At 38.1% G+C, this 25,088-nt stretch overlaps 1 protein-coding gene across 12 annotated transcripts in view; it reads right to left on the bottom strand.

Moving 5' to 3' along the window:
- Positions 1 to 25,088, bottom strand: part of GRIK1 (glutamate ionotropic receptor kainate type subunit 1) — a gene marked incomplete at both ends in the record, with an annotated part of 445,158 nt that overhangs the window by 123,806 nt on the left and 296,264 nt on the right. For all 12 annotated transcript variants that reach the window (XM_080696011.1, XM_080696016.1, XM_080696015.1 and 9 more), the window contains one exon: positions 9,538 to 9,719. In XM_080696011.1, the coding sequence (XP_080552137.1) occupies positions 9,538 to 9,719 (182 nt within the window). The remainder of the gene's footprint in view (positions 1 to 9,537; positions 9,720 to 25,088) is intronic.

Here is a 25,088-nt window from a genome sequence, read left to right as displayed (position 1 = left end):
TTGAGACTATATGGTAGGTGGATGGTGAAAAGGAGAGAAAGAATTGGTGGGAGAAAGATGAATTTTGCTGATACAAAGGAAGATGCCAAGAGAGTCGGAGAACAGGAGACTGAGTCTGCAACATACTCAGAGGATGGCCTCTCCAACATTATGTAACTATTAAGTGGAAAAGGTAAGAGAGGGCTGTGGGGATTTTTAGGTTTCTGCCTCAGTATTGGGTGACATTTCTAGTCACGAAGAGAGAGGTCAAAGAAGGAGAAACTAATTGGTTGGTGGAGATTTAATATCAGCTGCCAGCATGACCTTCATAGAAAGAATTGGTGCATCTGGCTGAAAGGAGATTTGGAAACCATGATTATGACTCTGTGTAAGAATGGTTGCATGGATGCAGTTAGGTTCCTATCTCTGCTGAGGTACAATACCACTGATAGCAATATTGGGTGAGGTTAATGAAGAACATGTACAATGCTTTGAGCATTTGTGCTGGGCTTAATGAATTATAGGCATGGCCACATTTAACACTTCTCAAAATGTTATGTATTGTTACACTCTTATCTGATGAAAAAGAAAAATAACAAATTGTTATGTCCCCCATTAATGATAACCTCATAAAATATTTTGGAGTTTTAAATAGTATTGTATTCTCTATTGACTTCAGCACAGTGTTTGGCATGTAGAACACAACTGCCACCCACCTACTCACCCAAATATTAGCTGAATATGTGGTGAAATTCATATCTCACAGAATAACCCTTATGCAGAGAATTTAGCTAACAATCACTGGGAAAATGAGTAGAAATGATAATCTTAATAAAAAGCTTGCATTTATGAAGGTAGAGAAGCAGATGAGGTTTCTATCCTCTTTAGTTTATAGGCTTCTTTAGACGATCTGATGAATGTTAAGGTACATTCAGGGAAATATACACCTCGATAATTTTAAATAAAACTGGAGTTTTCTCTTCTTACTGCAGGCTTAAGAAGTGCCCCCAATATATACAACTTCAAATTCTTTGCACGATTCTTCCCTGCTTCTTTTATTCAGATAAATTTTTATTATCATCTATTAAAGCCATATGGCTGGAATTAATATTAGAGCATGTCTGAGCACACACACACACACACACACACACACACACACACACACGATTCTTATGAATTTTCAAGTCAATTTGGAACAAATTTTAGTTCTTTTCTAAATTTACTTTTCAGAGGCTTTTGAGAATTCCCAATTGGCTATCCTGTACCCTAAGCATATGCATAAATTGCAGATATTTTTTAGTAAATTGTTGGTTGTCCATAACTTTAATTAATTCTTATATATACTTAAATAAAACATTCATATTTATGATCTACTCTATAACTTAAGCTAACTCTATGCTCAGGGGCTGTAAATAGATTTTAATATCAGCCTGAGAGAAACATAATTAGGATGAGAATGTACTGCCAACATAATTGTATGATATACTGCAAATTTCCATCCAGTTAGTATAAATTGAGATCCATCATTTTTACATTGTCAGGATTTATCCAGAGTAATGAACTCATCAATTAGCTAGCTCAAAGACTATCAGAGGAGTTGAGGAACTTTAAAAAAGAATGTGCTGGTTAATTAATTCTCCATTTCTTTGACAGCCTACTACATACAAGACAATATGCAAGTTCTATATATCTAGACATTAATAAAAATTTCTTTATCATAGACACGCAAGGAAGCTCAGAGATTCCTAGAAAGGCTTGGAACACCTAATACTGTTTATAGAAGAGGAGACTAAGTTGAAGAGGAGTCAACAGTCCTGCGCAAAGGAGTATATGAGAGAATCTGAGCAGCTCAGAAGATGAGGATGTCATACCCTGGTCTGAAATTCCAACTCTGTCATCAAACATATGACCCAGAGTCTCATTTTTCTCATATGTAACATTGGACATTTTGAGATCCTTCCAAATATATAACATGTTCTATTTACTGTAAGTTTCAAATAAATAGTAGTCAGTCTGTTTTACTAGGGAAAGAGCAAACTTTCCAACTGAGTCTCCCAACTTTCTGTCTGTAATTTACCTCACATTCCCTTTACTACTTTTCAAAGTAACTTCATGATCTCAGAGCAGTTTGTAGTCATTGGGTCACTATATTCTTGGGATGATAATTTTCAGTGTCTCTTCTTTACTTAAGGGGCAGTGATTTAGGATTTTGTTATTTTCACCATTCAATTTATTATCTTCAATCAATGCTCAGCAAACAAGTACTGGATGAAAGAATAAATTCTTTACCACATTCTTACCATTTTCTCTACTGTCCATGGAACTTTTGCTATAAAACCATTTCTTGAGGCCTTTTGTAAATCTAGAAACAGTTGGTTATTTGAGAATAAAACAAAACAATACATGAAAGAAAAGCAAGGCTTAACCAGAACATGTTCTAGGCTTTATTACCAGGAGCACCGGTTGGCATGTTGTTGTATATAACAATAGCAGAATAGAATATTTTCTTTTCCTCTGAAATACTGAGATGAATTTCAAATTTCAGCCCTTCCCACTTTCTGGCTGTGTGACATTGGGAAAGTTACAAAATCATAAAGATTCTAACTTCGAACCTTTCTGATTTTGTAACTCTGACCGTTTCTTGTGTAGAGAATTTTCCCACAATAATGCAGAGAGTGATGCATTAAACCTTTTTAACACCATGCCTCACATATGTGGTCAGTGAGAAGCAGCCCCTGAGATATTTGGCCTATTCTATGTGTTTATGTTTAGAACTGATGGACTTAAAGACCTGACTTAGTGGACACAGTTTTGCAACCTCTAAACATAGTGTGGCTGTGCTTGACTAGATGGTTTTCATCTTGAGTGATGAAGACTGAGGGTTCTTTCTGTGCCATGAAAACATGGAGTGAAACTCATCTAATTACCTCTGTTTGCCCTCATCACAACCAGTGGGCACATCACATACAAGAAAACAAACAATGCACAAAGTTATTTGATTAATCGGCATCGCCACTGTACTACCTAGCAAAGGAAGCCAAGCATTAAAAAATATATCTTATCCCTAGCATTCTTTTTATGTTAATTGAAAGAGAACAAATGAGGGGGTAAAAGCAACAGCATGCAAATGTGGATAGAAGAAAATGCAATCTAATTTTACAATATTTTTCCATCCTAAATGTTTTATGGAAACTAATGGCTTGATTTCAGCTCAATGTGTAGCCACAAATGTGGTGGGGGAAAAAGACCCTCCTCTGACACATTTACTCATGGAAACAATGGAGCAGATTTCCTGGGTTGGAAACAGAGTGCTCATCCCCACCAGCTGGCAGGTTTCCAGCTCAGGAAGCTGGCTGAGCCCCAAGGCAGTTTTCCTGCTGGATGGAATGCCACAGTACTCCTCTCTCTCCACCAGAGAGTCATTAGCATGCAGGCTACTGTGCTCTGAATACTGGCTCTTTGCTTTATCCTACCATAGAATTTAAAAGTGACTATGCACTTCTCCAAAAAGCCACCTTTATTTTCAGGAATAGACTCATGGGCTCAACTTCATTAGAGTTTCTTAATAATAGGATTTCAGGGGCGAATGAAGCCTTACCATTGAGGAAACTGAGGGACTGAGAAGTGGGTCACCCAAATGTGCTTAACAGAGTTGAGAATACAGCACACTGAGTGGGGTGGAAGGAAGGGAGGTGATGGTGGAGATTACTACTGGAAACTTCTAGCACGGTTCTTGGCTCAGTTTATATATTTTTTTACTCAATAGAAATATAGTGAACAGTCATTACGTGACACATAATGCTAGGTGCTGAGGAAATGAGGGAAAAGATGTGGAAGACAGCTTGTCCTCTGGGGACAGCTCTCTAGTAGGGAATAAGGACAACATCTGAATAAATGTCCTAATTATGGATTTTTATTGCAGTTACAGAACAAAATAAGCAGAGCAATCAGATATAGGGAATGAGAAGGGTTCTTCACTTTTATTTCTTGAGAGATATTCATAAAGACTTAGATGAGGCCAAATTTAGATGAAAATGCACGTTCTAGGCTGTGGAAATCACAAACTATGATGTAAGAAGAAAATAGGCCAGGCAGGACACCCCTGAGGTGAAGCATGAGTCTGGGGCCTGGCAAAAAAGGCTAGAGAGAAAGGCAGGATTGGGTCTTATAGGCCATGGTGTTTTACATAAAGAATATGCTTGATACACTGCAGGTGAAATCACTATTATCTCTGTGCCTCAATCGCAGAGGAGGAATCATATCAAGGATGCCAATAGTAGGATCATATTATTTAAATTAGACAGTTGCTAAAAACTCCATGTTAGGCACAAGTTGAGAATCTATAGGTAGAGCCTCTACCCTTTCCTCTTCATTCTTCATTTAAAAAATATTTTTATTGGTGCATTGTAGTCTTGCTACATAATGTAGTTCACAGTGACAGTGACACGCATACACAGGGCACTTGATGAGCTTTACCCCGGCTTCCTCCTACTCCACCTCCTCTCATACAGGATATTAAGACTGGCCTTGGTATTCTCACATATATACATAATGTCCATGGCATTGCTTTCTTCATTAGCCTCCCCCTCCACAAAACCACCTCCCTCATCCAGTGGAGTTTCTCTTGCATTATCTAAAGTCTCTCTTATATCCTAAGTACTCTGAGAGAAAACTTATGACTCTTCACTCCCTGTGGTTGGCTAATCGCTTAATATAATGGTTTCCAGGTCCATCCATTTCCCTTCAAATGACATAATTTTGCTCTTCCTGATGGCCAAATCGAATTATGTTGTGTGTATATATCCTTCATCCTTTAAGCTCAGCCTCCATCAGGTGGTGGAATGGCACTCAGGACAAATGAAAGTACAGGTGTGAGGGGCAACAGGAGTATTAGTGGGAGAAAAGTGGAGCCAGGGGAGGAGGGTGTGGGAAGCAACTGGGTTCCACGCTGAAGACAGGTGAAGGAGAGGACAGGAAGGTAGGTATAGAATAAGGGGGGAAGAGGAAACCATGTAGACTGCTGGTTGTCGGGGGAACTCTCCAACTCCAGAAATGTATGAAGACAGTTTGTTCATGTGCAAGCTCAGTTCTTCTGTAGCCTTCGTCAAGTCTTGACATTTGAATTTCGAACTAATTTTAGGGAAAATAACTTTTCAGATTCTCATCATATAGTACTTGTTCCATATGAATAGAAATAATTACTTCGCCAGAGTGATTAGCATGCACAAGAATAACTATAGACTTTTCTCTAATTTTTTTACTTTCAGATAAATGTCAAATGTCTTCTTCAAAGTGCATTTAATTTCTTTTTTCTTTTTTTCCCCTTAAGAATCATTAAAAAGCAGGAAAATGTGATGAAGGTGCAGGGAAGTGTGGTGTGCTGATGGGAAGTGGGCCTCAGGAGAAAGCCAAGTTCACCTGCAAGAAAATGTTTCCAGCAGCGATTTTCATGCATAAGAAGGAAAACTGACTAATTCCAATCACATTTAAAGGCAACCAGCAGCAAGTGCTGGTTCTAGATGTTGCTGGTAGCCTACTTCAAAGAGTTTGCCCATTCTTTTTTTTTTTTTTTTGTACGTGGGATTGAACCCAGGGGCATTCTACTTCCCAGTAGTTACACCCTCAACCCTTTTTAGTTTTTTTTTTTAATTGGTGCATTATATTCATACAACTTATTGGGGTAAAAAAACTTGTGTGTACAAACATGTACTCATCGCTGATTTAACCCCTACCCAAATACCACCCCATTCCCTCCCTGTCCCTCCCTTCCTTGCTTGGCTTAGTGATTGACTTTTTAGTTTTTATTTGAAATAGAATCTTATTAAATTGTTCAGGCTGGTCTTAATCTTGTGATCCTCCTGTCTCAGCTTCCCAAGTTCTGGGATTATAGGAGTGCGCCACCAGGACTGCTTAGAGTAATTATCTGTTCTAATTGAGAGCTCTTCATGGTAAAGTGATCCCTAAGGTTCTGAGGTCAGGTTCCTAGAGACCATATGGCAGAGTTGGCATAGACCATATGGCAGCGTTGGCTTCTCAGAGTGATCTTAGATGGACCAAGGCATACCAAATGTGCCTTGTTGGGTCAGTAGAGATCCCATACCATGATGGTGTACGAAGCCAGGCATCATATGGGTTCCTGGTATGGCACTCAATGAATGAAGTAAATTTCCTTCCTTCTTTTCCTTCATTTAGATGGAAAGGTTGAGCACACCTGACTCAGGACCCAGAACTCGAGTACTCAGCCTTTCAAGGTATGTGTTTAGAGGACAACTGCAGGAGGGTCTCTGCCTCTGTTTCTCAGGTTGTTGTACCAAGCTAATGGAGCAAGGTAATCTTAATCCCATAGAGTGCTGGGGATCACTTTGTTCTTTGATGTCCCATAACATTTTTAAGCAGACAGCTACTGGAGGTCCAAAGGGAGCTCCATTTAAGCCAACCTGGCTCCCTTAGGTATTTCAAAAAGAGTGATTGTGGTTCTACACGTGATCCAGTGGGTATTTCGTGATGGAAGCTTTTGAAAAGGCTTCTTGCCTTCAAACTAGTTGTAAATCATTAGAAAAAAAAAACTTGATGAGCAATTACCTTGGTCCTTTCCACCAAGCCTCACAATCCTACCACAAAAATGATTAGAAAAAGTAAATATATGGTAAGACATAACCCAGTGGGTTATGTCTAAACTAGTTATGTTTAAACTAGTTGTAAATCATTAGAAAAAAAAAAACTTGATGAGCAATTACCTTGGTCCTTTCCACCAAGCCTCACAATCCTACCACAAAAATGATTAGAAAAAGTAAATATATGGTAAGACATAACCCAGTGGGTGGAGAGAAGTGTTTGTGACAATGGCTTTGGCAATGCTGACTGGGTCCCATTCCAACCCTCCACACACACCAGACTTTCTTAAAGGTTTGGATTTTGTTTATATTTTAGTTTTGATATTTATATATTGTTGATGTGTTCCCTAGGTCACTAGGAAAGAGCTACTTCTATCAAAGAGATTTTGTGCTCGCATTTATGAAAATAGAGGGAAAACTGAGCAGCTCTTCCTCCTCTCTCCACGCACTTCTCTTTAGTATTCTAGGACTGCCTATGGTGAGAGATGTGGCCACTTATTTGAACCAAATGGGTATCTAGCAAAGAGAAATCTCGTTAGCAAATCATTTTCTTGAACGTAACAGAAGTCTCTGGCCCGTTGCAACAGGCTCCTGGGAAAGGATGCTTCTTTGCATTTTGAGGGCTACACGCACAATCTGGGTGTTTTTCTCAGTTCCGATCCACACACCATTACACACTTTAATGAGCTGCATTACATTTCTCAAATGAATCCTTACGATAAAGGACTGCTGATTGCATTTATTTACCTTTGAAGTTCTCTATTTATCAACATCATCGCAACATTCTTGCTCCCTTTCTTTGGAGATAATTATAATATTTAAACATTTGTTAATGCAAGCATAGTCTAGAAATACATAACATATATCATTCCACCTAAATGGAGGAGTAATGTCTCACAGTGGAAAATGAACTGTATGAGGGACTCTGGAAAAGTCATTTGCCTTGTAGAAAGTAAGAAAATTAGACATAGCAATGTCTGTTGTTGTTTTCAACTGTAATGTTAAATATATTCTACTATTTTGTATTCATTTTCTGTTGCTATAAGAAAACACCTAAGATAGGAAAGTTTAAAACCAAAAAAGATATACTTAGCTCTTAGTATTGGAGGCTGACAGTCTGACATCAGGCCACCTCATCTGGTTGGCCTTCGATGAGGACCTAATGGCAGGTGTCATTCCAGTGCTGGGAGCACGTGTGGAAGAGCTCATATGGTAAGATGGAAAACCAGAAAGACTTGGAACCCAAGCTTGTTCTTTTTATAAACTGCTCTTGTGAGAAATAGCCAGGGACCTCAGGAACCTCATAAATCCTTTTTGAAGGTGGTATCTCAAGGGCCTAGTTGTTTTCCACTAGACACCCCATCTCCTTCAAGGGTTTCATCAACTAAACACCACCAGCGAGGACAAACTTACAGTGCATGAAACTTTGAGAGACACACATGAGCCATGTACAAACAACGGCAAATTCTAAACAGAAATATTTTTTAGTGTAATCAGTCACTGGATAAGAGAGACAACTGGTCAACTTTCTCAATCATGTACTTTTAATGCAGACGAGCAGATACCTTGGTCTGAACCTCAGTTTTGAAGCCAGTGGCTACAGAGATGTCTTCTGCAAGCATGGAGATAGAGCACTGGAGAATCAGGACAGATGAATATCTAAAGAGAGCTCTTCTTGGTAATTCCGATATCTGCAATTCTGGGTTTGTATGGAGGAGCTGATTCACTTATAAAATTATTGTCCATTGCTGATCAACAACATAGCAACCTCAAATGATAACCACTTACTTATAAAAAGATGCACAGGAGGCTGGGTGTGGTGGCGGACGCTGTAATCCCTGTGCTTGGGAGGCAGAGACAGGAGAATCGCACAGGTTTGAAGCCAGCCTGGCTGGCATAAGAGACCCTGTTTCCAAATAAAAATATAAAAACAGGTCTTGGAGTGTAGCCCAGAGGTAGAAGGGTTTCCAGGAACCCCAGTACCACACACACACACACACACAAAAAAAAAAAAAAAAAAAAAAAAAAAAGCTCAGGAAGCCACATGAATATAATTTGGCTCTTTTTCTAACTTTTCCCCAAGTTTCACCCCCCATCTTTTGTTGCTGATTTTATTCTAAACTTTCCAGATGTACATTGCAAGTCATTTAGCAATATCCCTGGCTACTGTCCACTAGTTGTCAGCAGACTGATCCAGTACCAAATATAAAAATCTATAGACATTATTATGAATCCCTAGAGAGCAAAACCCCTCTGGAGTGAGAACACGTAATCTATGCTTTACTTTTTCCTAATTCTGAATTTTATTTCTTGACTATAAGACAAAGTACTCAGAAGTTAGTATTCTATTACTGTTATTATTTTCGACTTCACTAGCATCTTTCTTCTATATAGGATTTAATAATTCACTGTGTTCCCATCCATATTCTCTGTGGATTTTAAGGCAAAGAAACTTATTGTTTGTAGCAAATTAGAGAAGAGAGGCATCTTTCCTGTGACTGACCCTGCCCCTTTTTATTATGCAAAGAGTCCTGTATATATGACAAAAGTATCTTGCCATGAGAAATGTATGTGAGATGAATCAGGTATTGTTTAAATGAAGTCTGGCTCCGTCTTTTCAAGATGCTTAAAATAAAAAGAAAAAACAAACCCGAGAATTAAATCACCTTGAAATGCTACCCTTATCTCCTCTTCTAGCTAGCGTGATCCATTGAATCCCCCAAACATAAAGGGGGCTATACATCTACAACAAAACACACACAGGTGGCTTCTCTGAACTTTTTGAGCCTCTTGGCTCCTTAAAAAGGGTTCTCAGAATTGCAATCTTTGGTCTACATGGGACTGTCACAGTTTTGTCATGGTTCCCTAAGTGAAAACCAGATGGCATTTTTGAGAAGGAGAAAATATAATTTCCCCACACTTCCGCCCTCCCCAGCCCTCTCACCTGTTTAAGGATTTCGGCAGCTGTTTCATGAGAACAATCAAATATCACGTAGAATTCTTTGCCTTTTTTCATCTCCTTGAGTAAAGGCTTGGCGTCTTTATTCCCAGAGGGCAGCTGGCGGATTTTGATTTTAATGTTATATCTGGAGGGAGCTTTGATGAGCTCTTGCAGACGAATTAAACCTGGAAAAGGACATCCAATCATGCAACAGAGACCGCTTTATGTTGTTTATTGCCATTTACAGTCAAATGCATAGCGTTCCCCAAACGTAGCAAGCGGCCACCTACCTAAAGGTTACACTATTGACTTCCCATCTGTCATTCCTCTTTCTGAGATAGATTATACTGATATTTTCCCTTTGTGGTATGTGTGGCTTGGAAGCACAATTTTCCCAAGTGCATTTTGAATTTATTTAGAATGTAATCACCCTCTCTAGCTTCCAGCCAACACTTCAAATCTTTAACAAATCAAATCTACAACAGTGAAACTTGTATAAACGAAAAGTTGCTTGATGTTTCTAATGGTGCACAATGAAGTAGATAACACCTGCTCTCTAAAATGCCAGAATACAAGAACTTCTTGGGGTCATTAACTTTTGTAAGTTTGCCTTCAAGTAGATATAGATAACATGCTATTTGCGAGCTAATTAGTTGGGCTGCTTCATATGATCTTTCAGCGCTAAGAATATGAACCATTTATATGTGCTTCATTATATATATTGCTTTGAAGCATTGTATAATTTATTAAACATATATGTATATAAACATATATGTATATATTTAATATACTTTTATTGGTGTATTATAATAACATAATCATAATTAAATTCAGAGTGATAAGGTCATAAATGTACACATTTGCTAATATGTTTAAATATTGAATTGGAAATTCCTTATTTAATTAAAATGTGATATAATTTTTAGAGATTTTTGAGGATAAACTCAGAAAAAAATTAAGTTAACCATTGTAGTTGTATACACTTGAGTAACTTGACAGAGAATGTTTGGTCTGCTGAGGTATGGATCTGCTGAGGTGTATTACTCTGTGATAGATGGACATTATCAGGGCAAAGAAAACAGACATAAAGCATCCATCATATTTCCCCTAATGTTAGCTAGTGTTTGCTACAGGGCATAATGCTGTCTCTCATTCAAGGACTTCCATCATATAGGAAAATTGACTTTTTTTAAGTATGCATTTCAATGTCTTCTGCATTCATCAGCTTCGAGTAATCAATGGGGAATATTATGCTCTGTGCCAGGTACTGCATGGATTCTAACTCCCTCCAGAAGCTGTGCATTTCTCTCTGCTTCCCGTTGTACTTATTTGGTTATTTCCCCCCAGAAGTCCCATTCATGTCAGTTTAAGTTGGAAAGGTTTCTATAACATCATAATAGGCTTGATTCTGAAGTACAGTAAATTTATAATGATGCTGCTTTCAAGACTCAAATCGACAGGGGAGGTGGAGGCGGGGAGACTATTGTAGCACTCTAGCGGGATTTTGTCCATTATTTATTTTTCATAAAATTTGAAGTTTTTAGGACAGTCTTCTTCCTGGGCTTTTGCTCTTTTTCAAATTAGTCCTGTGGTTGGAGGCACCCAGGTAACAAAAACGAGCTGTATGTCTTCTTCTTTCCCAGACTCTCTTGTCATTAACCACCAAGGAGTACTAAGAATGGTGGAAAATGAGCATATGGGTTCAGAGATTTGTTATATTTGTTAATCTTCATACTAATCCTCTGAAGCAAGTGTTATTATCTCGAATATTTCCAATGCAGAAACCAAGGCTCAGAGCAATTAAATAACTTACTCAGGGTTACAAAGACAGGAGCAGCCCTAGATTAAAATTGTTATTTGTGAGCCCAAGGCGCTCTCTTTGCACTTCACTATCTTGCCTTATAAATATAGCTTATTGGTGCTGAAGGACCAGAAACAGCTTAGGATAGTTAGTTGAGGTGGAGGAAACAAGAATGAGGGGCCACTTGCCTTTCTTCTTTTTCCAAGGCTTTCCTGCTTTATAATCACATACTTTTTTTTTTTTTTTGCAGGTCTGGGGATAGAACCCAGGGGCATTTGACCTCTGAACTACACCCCCTGCCCTATTCTTTATTCTTTATTTTGAAACAGGGTCTCATTAAGTTGCGGAGGGTCTCACTAAGTAGCTGAGGCTGTCCGCGAACCACTGATTCTCCGGTCTCAGCCTCCCGAATGCCGGGATTACAACCGTGTGCCACCATGCCCGGCTACATACATTTTTATTTTATGATTATTTTTTACTTAAGCAGGACCACAAATGTGGGCTTTGAATAAAATGAAAAAATAATTAATAGTGCATTTCATGGTCTGTAATGTACTATTCTTTTGTTTTTCTTTTTTTAATGAACAGAGTATCATTCTGGAAGTTCATCTTTCTATCCTCATGATTTACATGCCACCTCATGACATTTAAAATTGACCTACACTTTCTCACTTCATTTATTCATTTTTAAGGGAAAAGGCATTTCCTTTATGCTCTTTAGATCCCAATGCCAATGTTAAGCCCTGCAAGACAGACACCGTCTGCTTCAAAGTCTCCTTAGCCCAGTGTACATTTTTATACCATGAACTTCACTGAGGTGAATTGGGTATCAATTACCACTTGACTTTATAGATTATCAGCGGAGGCTGCTATAGGCTAGAGTATCTTACTCATGTAGCTAATGGCAGGTTCAGGGTTTAAATAAAATTTGACCTTTGGGTACCAAACTAGGGTTCCTTCCACTACATCTACTAGCCCTGCCTGACTTGAATTTCAGATCAACGAACTGAATAACTAACAGGCTAATTATTAACAACTACATAAATAAATAACTGCATAACTAAACAAAGAAAGAAAACTTTGGATTGGTGGTATGAGGTTTTGAATTGCATTTGACACACACAATTGCCCCCTCCCCGGTAAAGCGATAATTGACTTTCACAATTGTTTCAGAAATGAAAGTACATGTTAATATCAAGAGAGAAAATGAGAGAGTAACTCGTTAAAAAAAAGAAAAGAAAGGCCAGTTTCCAGTTAGAAGGAATATTATCTTTACAAAAACGCCCAAACTTTTCTCTTTTTGCCAGTATCAGGTGAATTGGCCTTGAAACTGGAGGATTTAAAGATGCTGCACTCCAGTGTGGGAAGAACAATGAGCGAGACTCAGTGATTTTACATTTCTTGTCTTGAAGCAATTGTTTGCTTAAGAAGAGCCTTTGTGCCTTCATTAACAAATAATATAGAATTTACAATTCAAAAGGCTCTTTTAGTTCATAAGAGACAGCATTTAGGGAAAGCTTTTCCCTTATATTTGCATTTTTTCAGCAATTCTTCAATCATTTACATTTCATTGTAATGCGTGGTTTGGAAATTATTTGCTAAACAAATAATTACTTTGGGGGAAGAGGAAGTGATTCAGGTGCCGCACCTTGCTCTGCCAATCTTGGCTTTGTGTTTGTATTTCAGCCCTGATGAAGCTGCCAACCCCACCAGGACTCCAGTCACCGAGCATGACAGTGTTGCGTGTATAGCAGAAATGTGATTCTAGACCACTGAGGTAGAGAGACTAAAAATGAAATGCAGCCAGGTGTAGTGGCGCACACTTGTAATCCCCGCACTTGGGAGGCTGAGACCGGAGGATCACACAGTTTTGAAGCCAGCCTCAGCTACATAGTGAGGCTCTCAGAAACTTAGTGAAATCCCGTTTCCAAATTAAATATAAAATAGGTCTGGGAGGACAGCCCGGAGGTAGAAAGCCTCTGGGTTCCAAGTGAGTGACATTATACAGTAAAAACTAATTTCATCTGGACTCTTCCAAAATGTCCCAAATAACAAAGGAAGGGTGAACTATTCTAGAACAAAGCAGACCCAGGAGACTGACAACTAAATGCAATGAGTCGCCCAGGACAATTAACAAAAATGGAATTATTAGATACATAATTTGATAGATATTAGGTAATAGTATTGTATCATTGTTAAATTTCCTACATTTGAAAATTACAGGATGACTATAAAAATAAAGGTCCTTGCTGTTAGGAAATACACACTAGTTTATTTGTGGGTAATTAGGTAAGAACATCTACAATATACTTTCAAATGGCTCAAAAGTATTACTACTTATTGTTATTACTGTTAACGCTTTTTTAATGCTTTCATTGGTGTGATGTCATCACACATTATAGTGAGGTTCAGAGATAAACACATAAATGCACACATCACCTTGCTGTATTTTCCTCCATTGACCCCCCTCCCCCTTTCCCTCCTTCCTCATTCATGCTAGTGAGATTGACAGTGAAGCCTTAAATGGATATAGCCTTATTTTAATTGTTCCCTTCCTGGATCCTTGTTTATATTAAAACAATGATAGAGTATTAAAGCATATGGAGTTAAATGATAAAAACTGTTGAATCTAGATGAGGATGTACAGGAGTTTATTGTACATTTCCCGAAAATTTTCTCTAAGTTCTCATCTTTCTAGATCATAACGACAAAACACACAAAAATAAAATAATATCATAAGAACCTCTTTCCACCTCCTAGCCCACACCAGGAATGCAACTGGAAGTGTTCCATTGGCTTAAAAATACTTTAGAGAAAATCCTGTTTATTTCACATGAGTTTGAGCTAGGCTCTGCATATATAGATATCTTTCAAAAATGTCCAAAATGGCCAATTCTAAACACTTGCTTTGGGTGCCCAGCTTCTCTGTGTGCTCAGAAAATGCTGATTTGCATGCATATTGAGTGACTCCAGCAACAGGTGGAGCATATGGAAGAGAAAAAAAGCCCTGCTATTTCCAGTGGGTGTTCAAAATTTCCCATGCCTTCTTCTTAAAATAGTGAATTTTGCTATTTACATTGCTCCTTTTTATGAAGAATGCTGCATGCCTTATAAATAGCTCAATAAACCTAGAATGCACCTCTGGAATGGATAGGTGTCAGTGCTATTTTGCAGTGAGGGAAGTGAGACATGGTGAGGTTAATTGTTTGGATCAACCCTGGAAATGAGTCAGAGAAGGCAGGAGTTGGAAGGAACCTTAAAGGTCAAATCTCTACTTGAGGCACAAATCCCCCCTCCACAGCTGCTGCTGAGCACCTCTCAGTTTGAGAAATTCTCTCCGTTGCAGTCCAATCCATTTCTGGATCGCTTTAGTTAGATTTAACGAGTCTCAGTTCAAAAGAAAAGTGCCTTGGTTTTCTTGAGTCTTAATCCAATTCCCTATTCATCAAACCACAGGAGTGTGCGGAGTGGGTTGCATGTGGTAAAAATGAATGTAATAAACCACGGGGACCTGAGGATCAGATCACACATTTTAAATGTTAATTTCTTCTTCATTTGAACTCAGAAACATGCAAAATGGTATTTCACAAGCTTGTTGGTATATTAATGTATCTTGATCTAATAGGATTCTTAAAGGGATCTGTACAAAAAGTGTGAACCCTCCAGAGAGGAAGAAAAATTGGAACTAAAAAATGGAAATGGGTAAGAGGATGAATTACCTGAGGGAATGCAACACTTTGGAGTACAAATCTTACCACATATCATTTTTCAAAAGTGCAACATGAAAGGCTGGTTGGAGACATACACAAAGGAAAATTTGTCCCTTGATTGCAAAGGACCTCACAATAGAATCCAGCCAAAATATTTGAGATTAACTATGTCACACTTAGCTCCACCAATATATATTGGTACTGACTTCACTATAGTATCAACAGTAGCTAAAAAGCATACCAGGCATATAATATCTAAAGACCGTTTTTTTTGCATATAAATCTGAAAATTTGAGTAGGGTTCTGATCAAAAGATTGAGGTTGGAAATATGAAAAGTTGAAAAAAGTGAGGAAAAAAAAACTATAATTCTGACCAAAACGGAACAAGGCTTGAGGCATCGCAATATCTTATTTCAAATTATGCTACAGAGCTATAAAAACAACAGCATGGTATTAGCATAAAAATAAATGCACCAATGGAATAGAATAGAAGGTACACACTGACACACAACCATAAGATACAGTCATCTGAGTTTTGACAAAGGGTTCTGAAGACATATGTTGGAGAAAAAGACAGTTTCTTTAGTAAATGGTACTGGGGAAACTGCATATCCATACATAGAAGAATGAAAGTAGATGCCTATCTTTGATCCTGCACAAAAGTCAACTCAAAATTGATAAAAGATTGAGAAAATAGACCAAAAACTTTGCAACTGCTTGGTGAAAATTAGGGAAGGCTCCAACATAATTTTGTACAGACAATAACTTCCTCAATAGGACTCCTACAGCTCAGAAAATAATGTGAAAAATTAGCAAATGGGATAGAATCAAATTAAAGAGCTTCTGCCTAGCAAAGGAAACAATTAACAGTGAATACAGAGCGTACAGAATGAGAGAAAATCTTTGTCACCTGCTCTTCTGACTGAACAATAATATCCAGAGCATATGAAGAACTCAATACCATAAATAAAAAGTAAATAGGAAAATGAACTGAACAGATACCTCTCAAAAGAAGAAATTCAAATGCCCATCATATGAAAACAAATGTTCAACATTGTTAGCTATGAGGGAAGTGCAAACATAAATCATAAAAAGAATAAAATTATATCATTTGCAGGAAAATAGATGGAACTAGAGAATATTTTGCTAAGTAAAATCAGCCAGTCTTAGAAAGTCGAGGATTATGTTTTCTCTCAAAAGCAGAAGCTAGAGAGAAAATAGAAAAGAGAAATTGCTTCAGATTAATGAAGGAGAGATCAGTGAAACAGTGGAAGGGGATTAGGGCATGGTAAGTGGGGAAGGGAATAGATGTAAAGCTATCACTGCCAACCTCACTCACATGCATTGGGAGGGAGGGAAAGCAGGGGAGGAGGGATGCAGAGAGAAGTATGTGATATGTGTATGTGTGAATAAATCACTTTGAATCTCGCTGTGATGTACAGTTAAAATGAACTAATGAAAGTACATTAAAAAAAAACACATTGAGAGTCCATCTCGCACAAATAACAAGCTGATGAGCATGATGGCATACACCTGTTATCCTGGCACTTAGGAGGCTGAGACGGAGGATCATAGGTTTGAGACCAGCCTTAGCAACGTAGCAAGTCGCTCAGCAAATTAGTGAAACTCTTTTTCGAAACAACAACAACAAAATGGCTGGAGGTATAACTCAGAGGTAGAATGACCCTAGATTCAATCCTCAGCACCACAAACCAAACCAAACCAAACCCCCACAATCCCACAATATTTTCCAGGATACAAAGAAAAAGGAACTCTCATATACTGTTGGCAAGATTGTAAATTAGTATAGTCATGATGACAATCAATACAGCAATTCTTTAAAAGAACTGAAAGTTAAACTACTATATGATCCAGCTATACCACTTCTTGGTAATTACCTAAAAATTAACATTGGTATACTATATCAATACATGAACACCCACATTTATAACAGCACGATTCATAATAGCCAAGTTATAGAACCAGCCTATTGTTCAATAGAAGAATGGATTAAAGAACATTTGGCATATATGCACAATGGAGTTTTATTCTGCTATAAATAAGAGTGAAATTATGTCATTTGCAAGAAAATGGTTAGAACTGGAGAGGATCATGTTAAACCAGATTTAGAAAGACAAAATGTTTCGTGTTCTATGTGGATTCTAACCAGAAGAAAGGAGAAAGAAAGACAAAAAAAATCTTACAAAAATAGATTAAATACTCTTATGTGCATGCTCCGATATGCCACAATGAAATCCACTATTCTGAATAATTAATATGTAGCCATCATAGGAAAAAATAAAATATCAAAAAGAAACTATATATTTTTTCTTTATTACTAATGAGTAACAAAAACTTTTCATCCTCAGCTATTTCTTGGAGAGTCAGGGGAAGCCACAGAGCAAAAGTGTTTCCACTGGCTCAAGAGGCAGTAACGCCACAGGAGGTAAGCTGTGATTGCTGAAAGTGAAAATGTTCCCTTATTCTTTTATTGAGCACTGACTGTGTACAGAATGTTATTGATTTTGGCTGGTCTGCCCATGTCAAAATGTTACTCTTCTTCAATTCCAAATTTTTATACTTTTGTCAAGATTCTTGGTTCAATATCTTCTCTCTTTGTCCTTGGAGAAAGAGAAGAAAATGTATTACACATATAAAGAAATTAAGACACTATTTAATAGTGCTCTAGGAGCAGCTATTTCACTTGTTCACAGGATGACTGAGCACATTAAATCAGTTAATTATCTAAAGCACTTAGAACCATGCGTGAGACATAGTCAACGTTCAAGAAATTAGTTATTGTTATGTTTGTGCTTGTCATTTCTCTCATGGTTTCTCCCAGGATTTATTCCTTTCAATCACTGACATTTTAATGTATGTTCATCTCATCTCAAATAAATTCCCATTATAAAAAGTGTCAAGAGTAACTGGTGTAATGACCAATAACTTTTTATTGAAGACTGCATTTTAGAAATCTCAGATGGTTGTGATGTGTTGGGGAAATTGACTTAATGAAAATCATAGATAAGAAAACAAGCAAACAAACAAACAAACAAACCCCCAGCCTTCTAGGGCTCTATGTTACAAGTCCAGGACTAGAGTTATCTGTCTGGAAGTCTTGATGGGGTTAATCAGCCCATCCCTATGCTGAGGACTCTCCACTATTTATCTCTAGCCCAGATCACTTTCCTAAATTCCAGACTCATATTCACTGCCTATTCCATTTGGATGTCTGTAAATATCATAAACTCAACTTTAGCATACTCATGACTGAGTTCCTGTTACCATTTTTATTCCCCCAAATTTCTTATACCTAAATCTCTCTCAGTTGAAGAAAAATCCATCTTGTGGCTCAGGCCAAAAACATCTGAATTATCTTTGACTCCTCCCTTTCTCTCTCTCCAAACCTCCACTCATTCAGGATATTATTATTTTTGGCGGGGTGATAATTTTCCTTTTGTAATTTGTAGGTATAAATTAAGCCATAGCCTGCTTCACTGCCACCATAGCATTAATATTTTAAGACTAGAATATAGCATTCTTTCTCTCATCTACTGTTTAAAAATAAGCTTAACATATGGCAGTTGTCTTATGTCAAAGGGACACAGTGTGTTTTTCTTGACATATGACCCAACTAAAACATTGAATAAAACTTCACTATTCAGAGAAGTTGGAGGGAATGTGTTTTCTGCCTTCCCTGTTAAACAAGTTAATCTCTTGAGGAAAATTTATGAAATCTGAGATATCCAAAGTTTTTTCAAATGAAGTTCCATAATTAAAAATCTCTGCCATACACAGCAAAAAGGTAGTGTTGGGTACTCACTTAATAAGATATCTTAAAATAGTAGGCAAACTAAAAGAGAAAATTCATGCAAATTGGGAACACCCCTCATGTTACTTAAACAGATTTTTTTCAAGATGCTGCATGCTTCAAACACACCTCAATGTTTCCATACAAATGGAAGCAAAGAAGAGTGAACCATGGACACATAGGAAAAGCGTGAATATGGGGAACACATTCAAATATCCCCCAGGATATTATGCTGGCTCTGCATTCAAAAAGTTGCCAGCATTTGAGGATTTCTTATTCCTTCCTGGCTATCACTTCCATGCCATTTGTTTGAGCTACTAGGTCACATTTCTACCGTTGCCTTCCTAGACTGTTTTATCCATTTAGCTACCAGAGTGATCCATTAAAAGTGTGAATCTGATCTTGGCTTAAAGCCCTCCCCAGTGGCTTTCAGAAAGGCTTCCAGAGTTCTCTCAAGCCTTCCAGAACTCACACAGTCCTCTCCTTTGACCTCCTCTGCTTCCACCCTTCCCTGCACATTCTGTTCCCACCGCACTGGTCCCTGGCTGTCTCTCTAGTGTACCAGGCACATTCTCATCTTGAATGTTAGTTGTCATCTTTGCCTCCAACCTTCTCCCAGGTACCACTCAGGGCACCTTCTCAGGACCTTCAAGTCTTTGCTCAAACCTCACCTTTCTAAAAAATGTCTAAATACTTTTATCAGTGCATTATAGTCTTACATCATAGTATAGTTCAGAGTGCTAGTGACATACATGCACAGAGCATGTGGTGAGCTTTTTCCACTCTCCTCTCTAATTCTTTCTTCCCCTTCAATAATACTGAGGTTGGCATTGTCAAACCCCCTCTTCAACATGTGGCACAATCTTGAATTCTATGGACTGCACGTTTGGCCTCCAGGTTCCCCTTACTCTGTTCAAATTTTTTTTTGCCATGTCGCTTATCATATTTGAAAAACATAATTCACCCTATATAGGGTGAAAAATGTTTCTTCTTAAAATTTACAGTGTCGACATGATTTTAGAAATAACAAGAAACATATGTATCTAAAAAAAAGAGAAGTTTATTTGGGGGGTACCGCTACAGGATCCAGAGCAAAGAATTGTAGAACAGCAGATCTCAGGCCAAAAACAGAGTGCTGCCTGTTTTTGTAAATAAAGTTTTATTGGAACATGGCAAAAACTTTCTTCTTTAGATTCTCATAGAAACTTAAGATACTTGACACTAGAGTTTTCTGTCTTTTTTCTTTCAATCATGCATTTCAAGTGTCTAGTACATGGCAAATACTCAGTAAATATTTGTGAAATAACAGAATATGACAGCATTATTGAGCGTAATGAAATGTGTTCTAAGAGAGTGACATCAAGATGGTAAAGCACAATGGGGATTTAGATCTTAAGAAAACCAATTTATTCAGAGTAGGAAAGGAATCCAGTTCTCTTCCAGAGCCATATCTCAGGTATGGCAGGAATTTGAATCAGGATCTTTCAAAGGGTTTCACAATTTGAGCTTGAACTTTTTGAAGGCCAGAAATCTAAGTCCTCTGGAAAGAAAACAGTGCTATTCCCCCAGAGCCCTATACATTAGAACTTCATCCTTTTAGGATTCAGAGCTGCTTCCCTTAATCCGCTAACCATTGTTGTTCAGAGGACTTGGCCATAGTTCTTCCATCTCATGGCCCTGCAGATATTTGTTGACAGTAGTCACCTTTTTTTCTAAGTATTTCTTTTTTCCTCTGCAGCCTAAACATTTTTAGTTATTTCAGCCTTACCTATATACACATAGGAAAATTCTCAGTGTCCACACAAGTATAATGAAGTCAAGACTGGGGTACTTGTGAATGTGGAGAGACAGGCCTATTCACAAGGTAAATTATAGAAAAGAAAAAATTGTCTTGTTTTACTTGCCTACTTTTGCCTAAGAATTTGCCTTACAGGGGTCTTCAGTAGTGATTGAGATACTTAACTTCGACACATCTCTGAAGATGTGGAGGATTTTTAAAGATGAGGTTCAACCCAGGGTTGCAAGTAGACAGCACTGTATTTCAGTTCAGAGCCTTCCCACTGGCTGGTCCCTCTGCCTGAACCCTGAATTCTCTGCCCCAAGTGTCCACATAGTTTATTCTCCATCCTCTTTGATGTTCTACTCAAATATTACTTTCTACTGAGGACTTTTCTTATCCTTACTCAAGACTGCATTTATCAACCTCACCTCTATTCTCCTAAATACCTCTTGCTGCTTTATTTTTATTCATAACACATAATAACGTCTCTCATACTAAATATTTACTTACATATTTTATTCATTAGGTAAAGAGACTGTGGGATCTATGATTTCAGAGGTGTGTGTGTGTGTGTGTGTGTGTGTGTGTGTGTGTGTGGTTTCAACTAGTGCTTAAAATCCTTCTCTGTAGTAAATGTTGTTTGAACAAAGGAATCTGTCTCTTGTTTTGTTTTCTTTTCCTCTTTCTTTCTTTACTACAACCAGACTATATGCATTTCTGTCTGTGTACATACCCATGTCTGAAAAAATGTACACCAACTGTTACCTCTAATGTTTTTCCAGATTTTTTACATCCTTCCATGTTTCAATAGTTTTAGCATTATCTTAAGAAAGCAATTCTATTTTTATAACTGCAGAAAAGAAAACTTAAAAAATAAACACATCGGGGAAGGAAACTCTCTAGGTCTTGGGAAGGGCAACCACAGCCATGAGTATGCATGTCTGTGTCATCTTGATTGTTTTCTACAATATCTCAAAAAATAAAATCTGACCCAATTGGGTACAAGCATGAAATCTGGGTCACTTTAGTTAAGGACCAGCTAAATAGAGGAGGGCGGAGGAATAGACACAACTCTAAAATGCATCTTCTTAGTCACTCATAAAACAAAAGTTTGGTTAGAAAAAGTATTTTTTATGTTTGGCCAATGCTGTTTGGGCTAATATTTGCTCATGTGGAGCCAGCTTTCCCTGCTGGTTGTGCAGGTGATTCCCTAACCAAGTATCAGAGAACATTTTGCAATCCAACTCTGACATGCTTCCCTTGCTTTAAAATGTATTATGTCCCATCATTCTATATATAGGACACCTGTAAAAATCTAAACTGAGCAACTTATGCCCCATGTATAGGAAGATGGGACATAATGATTAAAGAAGCCAAGCCTAAAATACTCAGTGATCAGTTTAAAGTAAGAGTTAACATGTTAAATCATTATTAACCATTGACATGATATCTCAAAGTACAGTATCTCGGGGTGCTGAGTCCTTCAAATTGAAGGAGGTGGAAAGGCTCAGAAGCAAAGTCTTTCTGCCCTTCTCCACCCTTTCTTCTCTTTATTCTTCCTTCTCCACTCTTCCGGTCTCTCTGCAGAAATTATATAAACTAGAACTCCTCTTCCCCAAAGCAAGCCATGCTGCCTAAAGGGGCCACTCTCTCTCTTCTCTCTTGAAGATCCTTATTCCATAGGCCTTGCTGGGATTTCTCCACCAGTTTGTAACCGTTAGATTATTTTTTTTGACCAATCACATTTCTACTCAGCTCTCCATTTTATTCATGGAACTTAGCATAAAAGTAGATATTTTGGGGGGGATTGGGGTTATAGCTCAATTGCAGAGGCCTTACCCAGTATGTGCAATGCTCTGGGTTTCATCATTAGCACTAAAAAAAGAAAAACAACAACAACAACAACAACAACAACAACAACAACAAAATAGGTTTCTCTGGGTCTTCATTTATGAAGTTTCCAGTATCATAAAAAAGTTGGACTAAATAAACTTTATACTTATATCTGTTTCTTGCTCATTTCCCTTTTGTCATGGGATTGTCATTCATAATTCTTAAGAGAAATGAGGAAAGTTTCATATCTTTTCACCCCATAACATCTCTCTGAAAATTTCTTCACCAAATGAATCAGGATGTCACCTGGCAAAGCCCAAGGAGAATGAGACAAAAGACCAGCAAGTGTTGATGAAGAAGCCAGGAAGGACAGTTTAGAGGAGGGAAGAAAAGTGTAGGGACCCAGACAGCAAAATAAAGTTGGAAGCCAGGCGCAGGGGCGCACTCCTGTAATCCCAGTACTTTGGGGGGGCTGAGAGAGGAGAATCACAGGTTCAAGGCTAGGGCACAGTAACTTAGCCAGATGCTGTTTAAGAATAAAAAAATAAAAATAGGACTGGGGATGTACCTCAGAGCAGTTGTCCATAGATTCAATCCCCAGTACTACACACACACACACACACACACACACACACACACACACAAACGAGTTGTGAATGTAAATAGCATAGAGTTCTCATGTGTGGATAAGCCCCGAATATTTACAAAATTATGAATATTTGCTTTTGCCCTTCCTTCCTTCCTTCCTTCCTTCCTTCCTTCCTTCCTTCCTTCCTTGCTTCCTTTTCTTGGCTGCATAGCAGGAGAGAACTAGAGCCTGAGATGGGGTGGGGGGCAAGTCTAGCCCAGCATATATTTTCATAAATAAAGCTTTATCGGAATATCCCATGTCCATTCTTTTACACGTTGTCTATAGCTATTTTCTGGTGATCTGGGGAGAATGAGGTAGTTGTGACCAAGGCCATGTGGCCACAAAGCTTAAGCTACATACTCTTTGGCTCTTTGAGGAGGAAAGTTTGCTGGCTCTTGTTTTACAAAAATGTCTGTGGCTCTATTTTCTGAGATTGGCCGGGAGAAGGCAGAAACTGCTGAGTGTGCTCCACACTGCGTTTTGTGCTCAGCTTCTCAGCTCTTTGTGATGTGTGCAAAGAGACAGAAGCCCAGCTTCCACCAGGGGTCTAATGAAGCAGAAGGGAAGTCCAATGAGCAGCTATTTCTTATTGCCCGGGGTCACCTTTGAATGTGAGAATCAGAGACAAATAGGAAATTCCTGGGAAAGGCATCCAGGAAAGAGAGAAGGGATGAGGTGACATGGAACTTTGCTCCTCCTAAGAGTTCTCTAGAGTCTTGCTGCATTTCACCCTGGAGTACAGAATTCTGCCTGCTAGTATTTAGTGAATTGAATTTTGTCCTCGGAGACTTGCACACTGCTCCCAATGACTTCAATCGGAGTAACGGGCCATTTGGTCCCACGGCATCTGTGCTGGCTTCAGGCAATTTAACAAACTCCTAAACAAATCCCAATAAAGTTCTCCTTAATGAGTACTTAATTCTGTTGTGGGGGCAGGTGCTGAACACACCTAAGTCCCTTCTTTTCCTGCAGGTTTACTAAGTTTCCTCCTTTTTACGACTTAATAATTACTCCAATCCGGAACCCCGAGTCAAGCGGTATTAAACCCACACAAAGCCACAAGATGTCTGCTTCTATTGATCTTTATGTCTGCCGTTGCTGAACGCTTTGCTCTCTGGGTTTCAATTTAATGACTCAATTGATTATTCATTTACATTTTTAATGTTGTTGTGGGCAACATCATTGTAACATGAATCATATTTAATTTAATGGGTGACATACAGGATCATCTGGATTTTCAATTTCAACGAGAATTTATTAGGCATCTGAGCTCCAGTGGACTTAAACTGGATTAAAAAAGTCATTTTAATCTCTGGCAAAAAGTGATAGAAATGATGGTTTGGTTTTTCTACTATATAAAGTGGCCGCCACTTAAGAGCAGTTCACCTGATGTCAGAGAGGACATTAACTTTTGAATCATCCACATACTAGTTGTATTTTGTCCAAATACTATTTAAAGTCTATAAGGGCCACACAAATTTTGGACTCAAACAATTCCAGACATCTCAATGATTTCTCTTCCTTTTTGATGGTTTTGCTTTGCCGGGGATATAAAAGTGGTACTAGATGATGCTGTGGAGTGTTCAACGTAAAGAGAAATAGTATAGTTTTATTTGCTCCTGAAATCCTCTATTGGCAAAGGCAGGCAACATGGAAGCTCTAACTACACTTGTGTTTACAGTACAGTATTCTACCTGAAGGCTCCTTAAATATGCTATGGAGTTCATTTGATAATATGTTCTTTTCCTTCACAGCAAGCAGGTGAAGCTCTAAAAATATGACTGCCTGTGGCTTATCCCTCCCGAAAGGACTGTTTGGAATGTAATATTTATGAATTATATGTCCAATCACCTACCACCTTCGCTTTTTCCCCAAATGAGATGAAGCATAAGAAAATACATAAATGCATATTTACCACTATAATAGTCACTTTTATCTGACAGTATAAAATGAAATCAGAGTTTAATGCCAAATAGAGGAGGTGCACT

This window comes from Muscardinus avellanarius (assembly GCF_963383645.1).
Source record: "Muscardinus avellanarius genome assembly, chromosome: 5".
In the NCBI taxonomy this organism is placed as follows: Eukaryota; Metazoa; Chordata; class Mammalia; order Rodentia; family Gliridae; genus Muscardinus; species Muscardinus avellanarius.
Note: the sequence above shows the minus strand (reverse complement) of the source record. Positions and strands in the feature narration are given on the sequence as shown.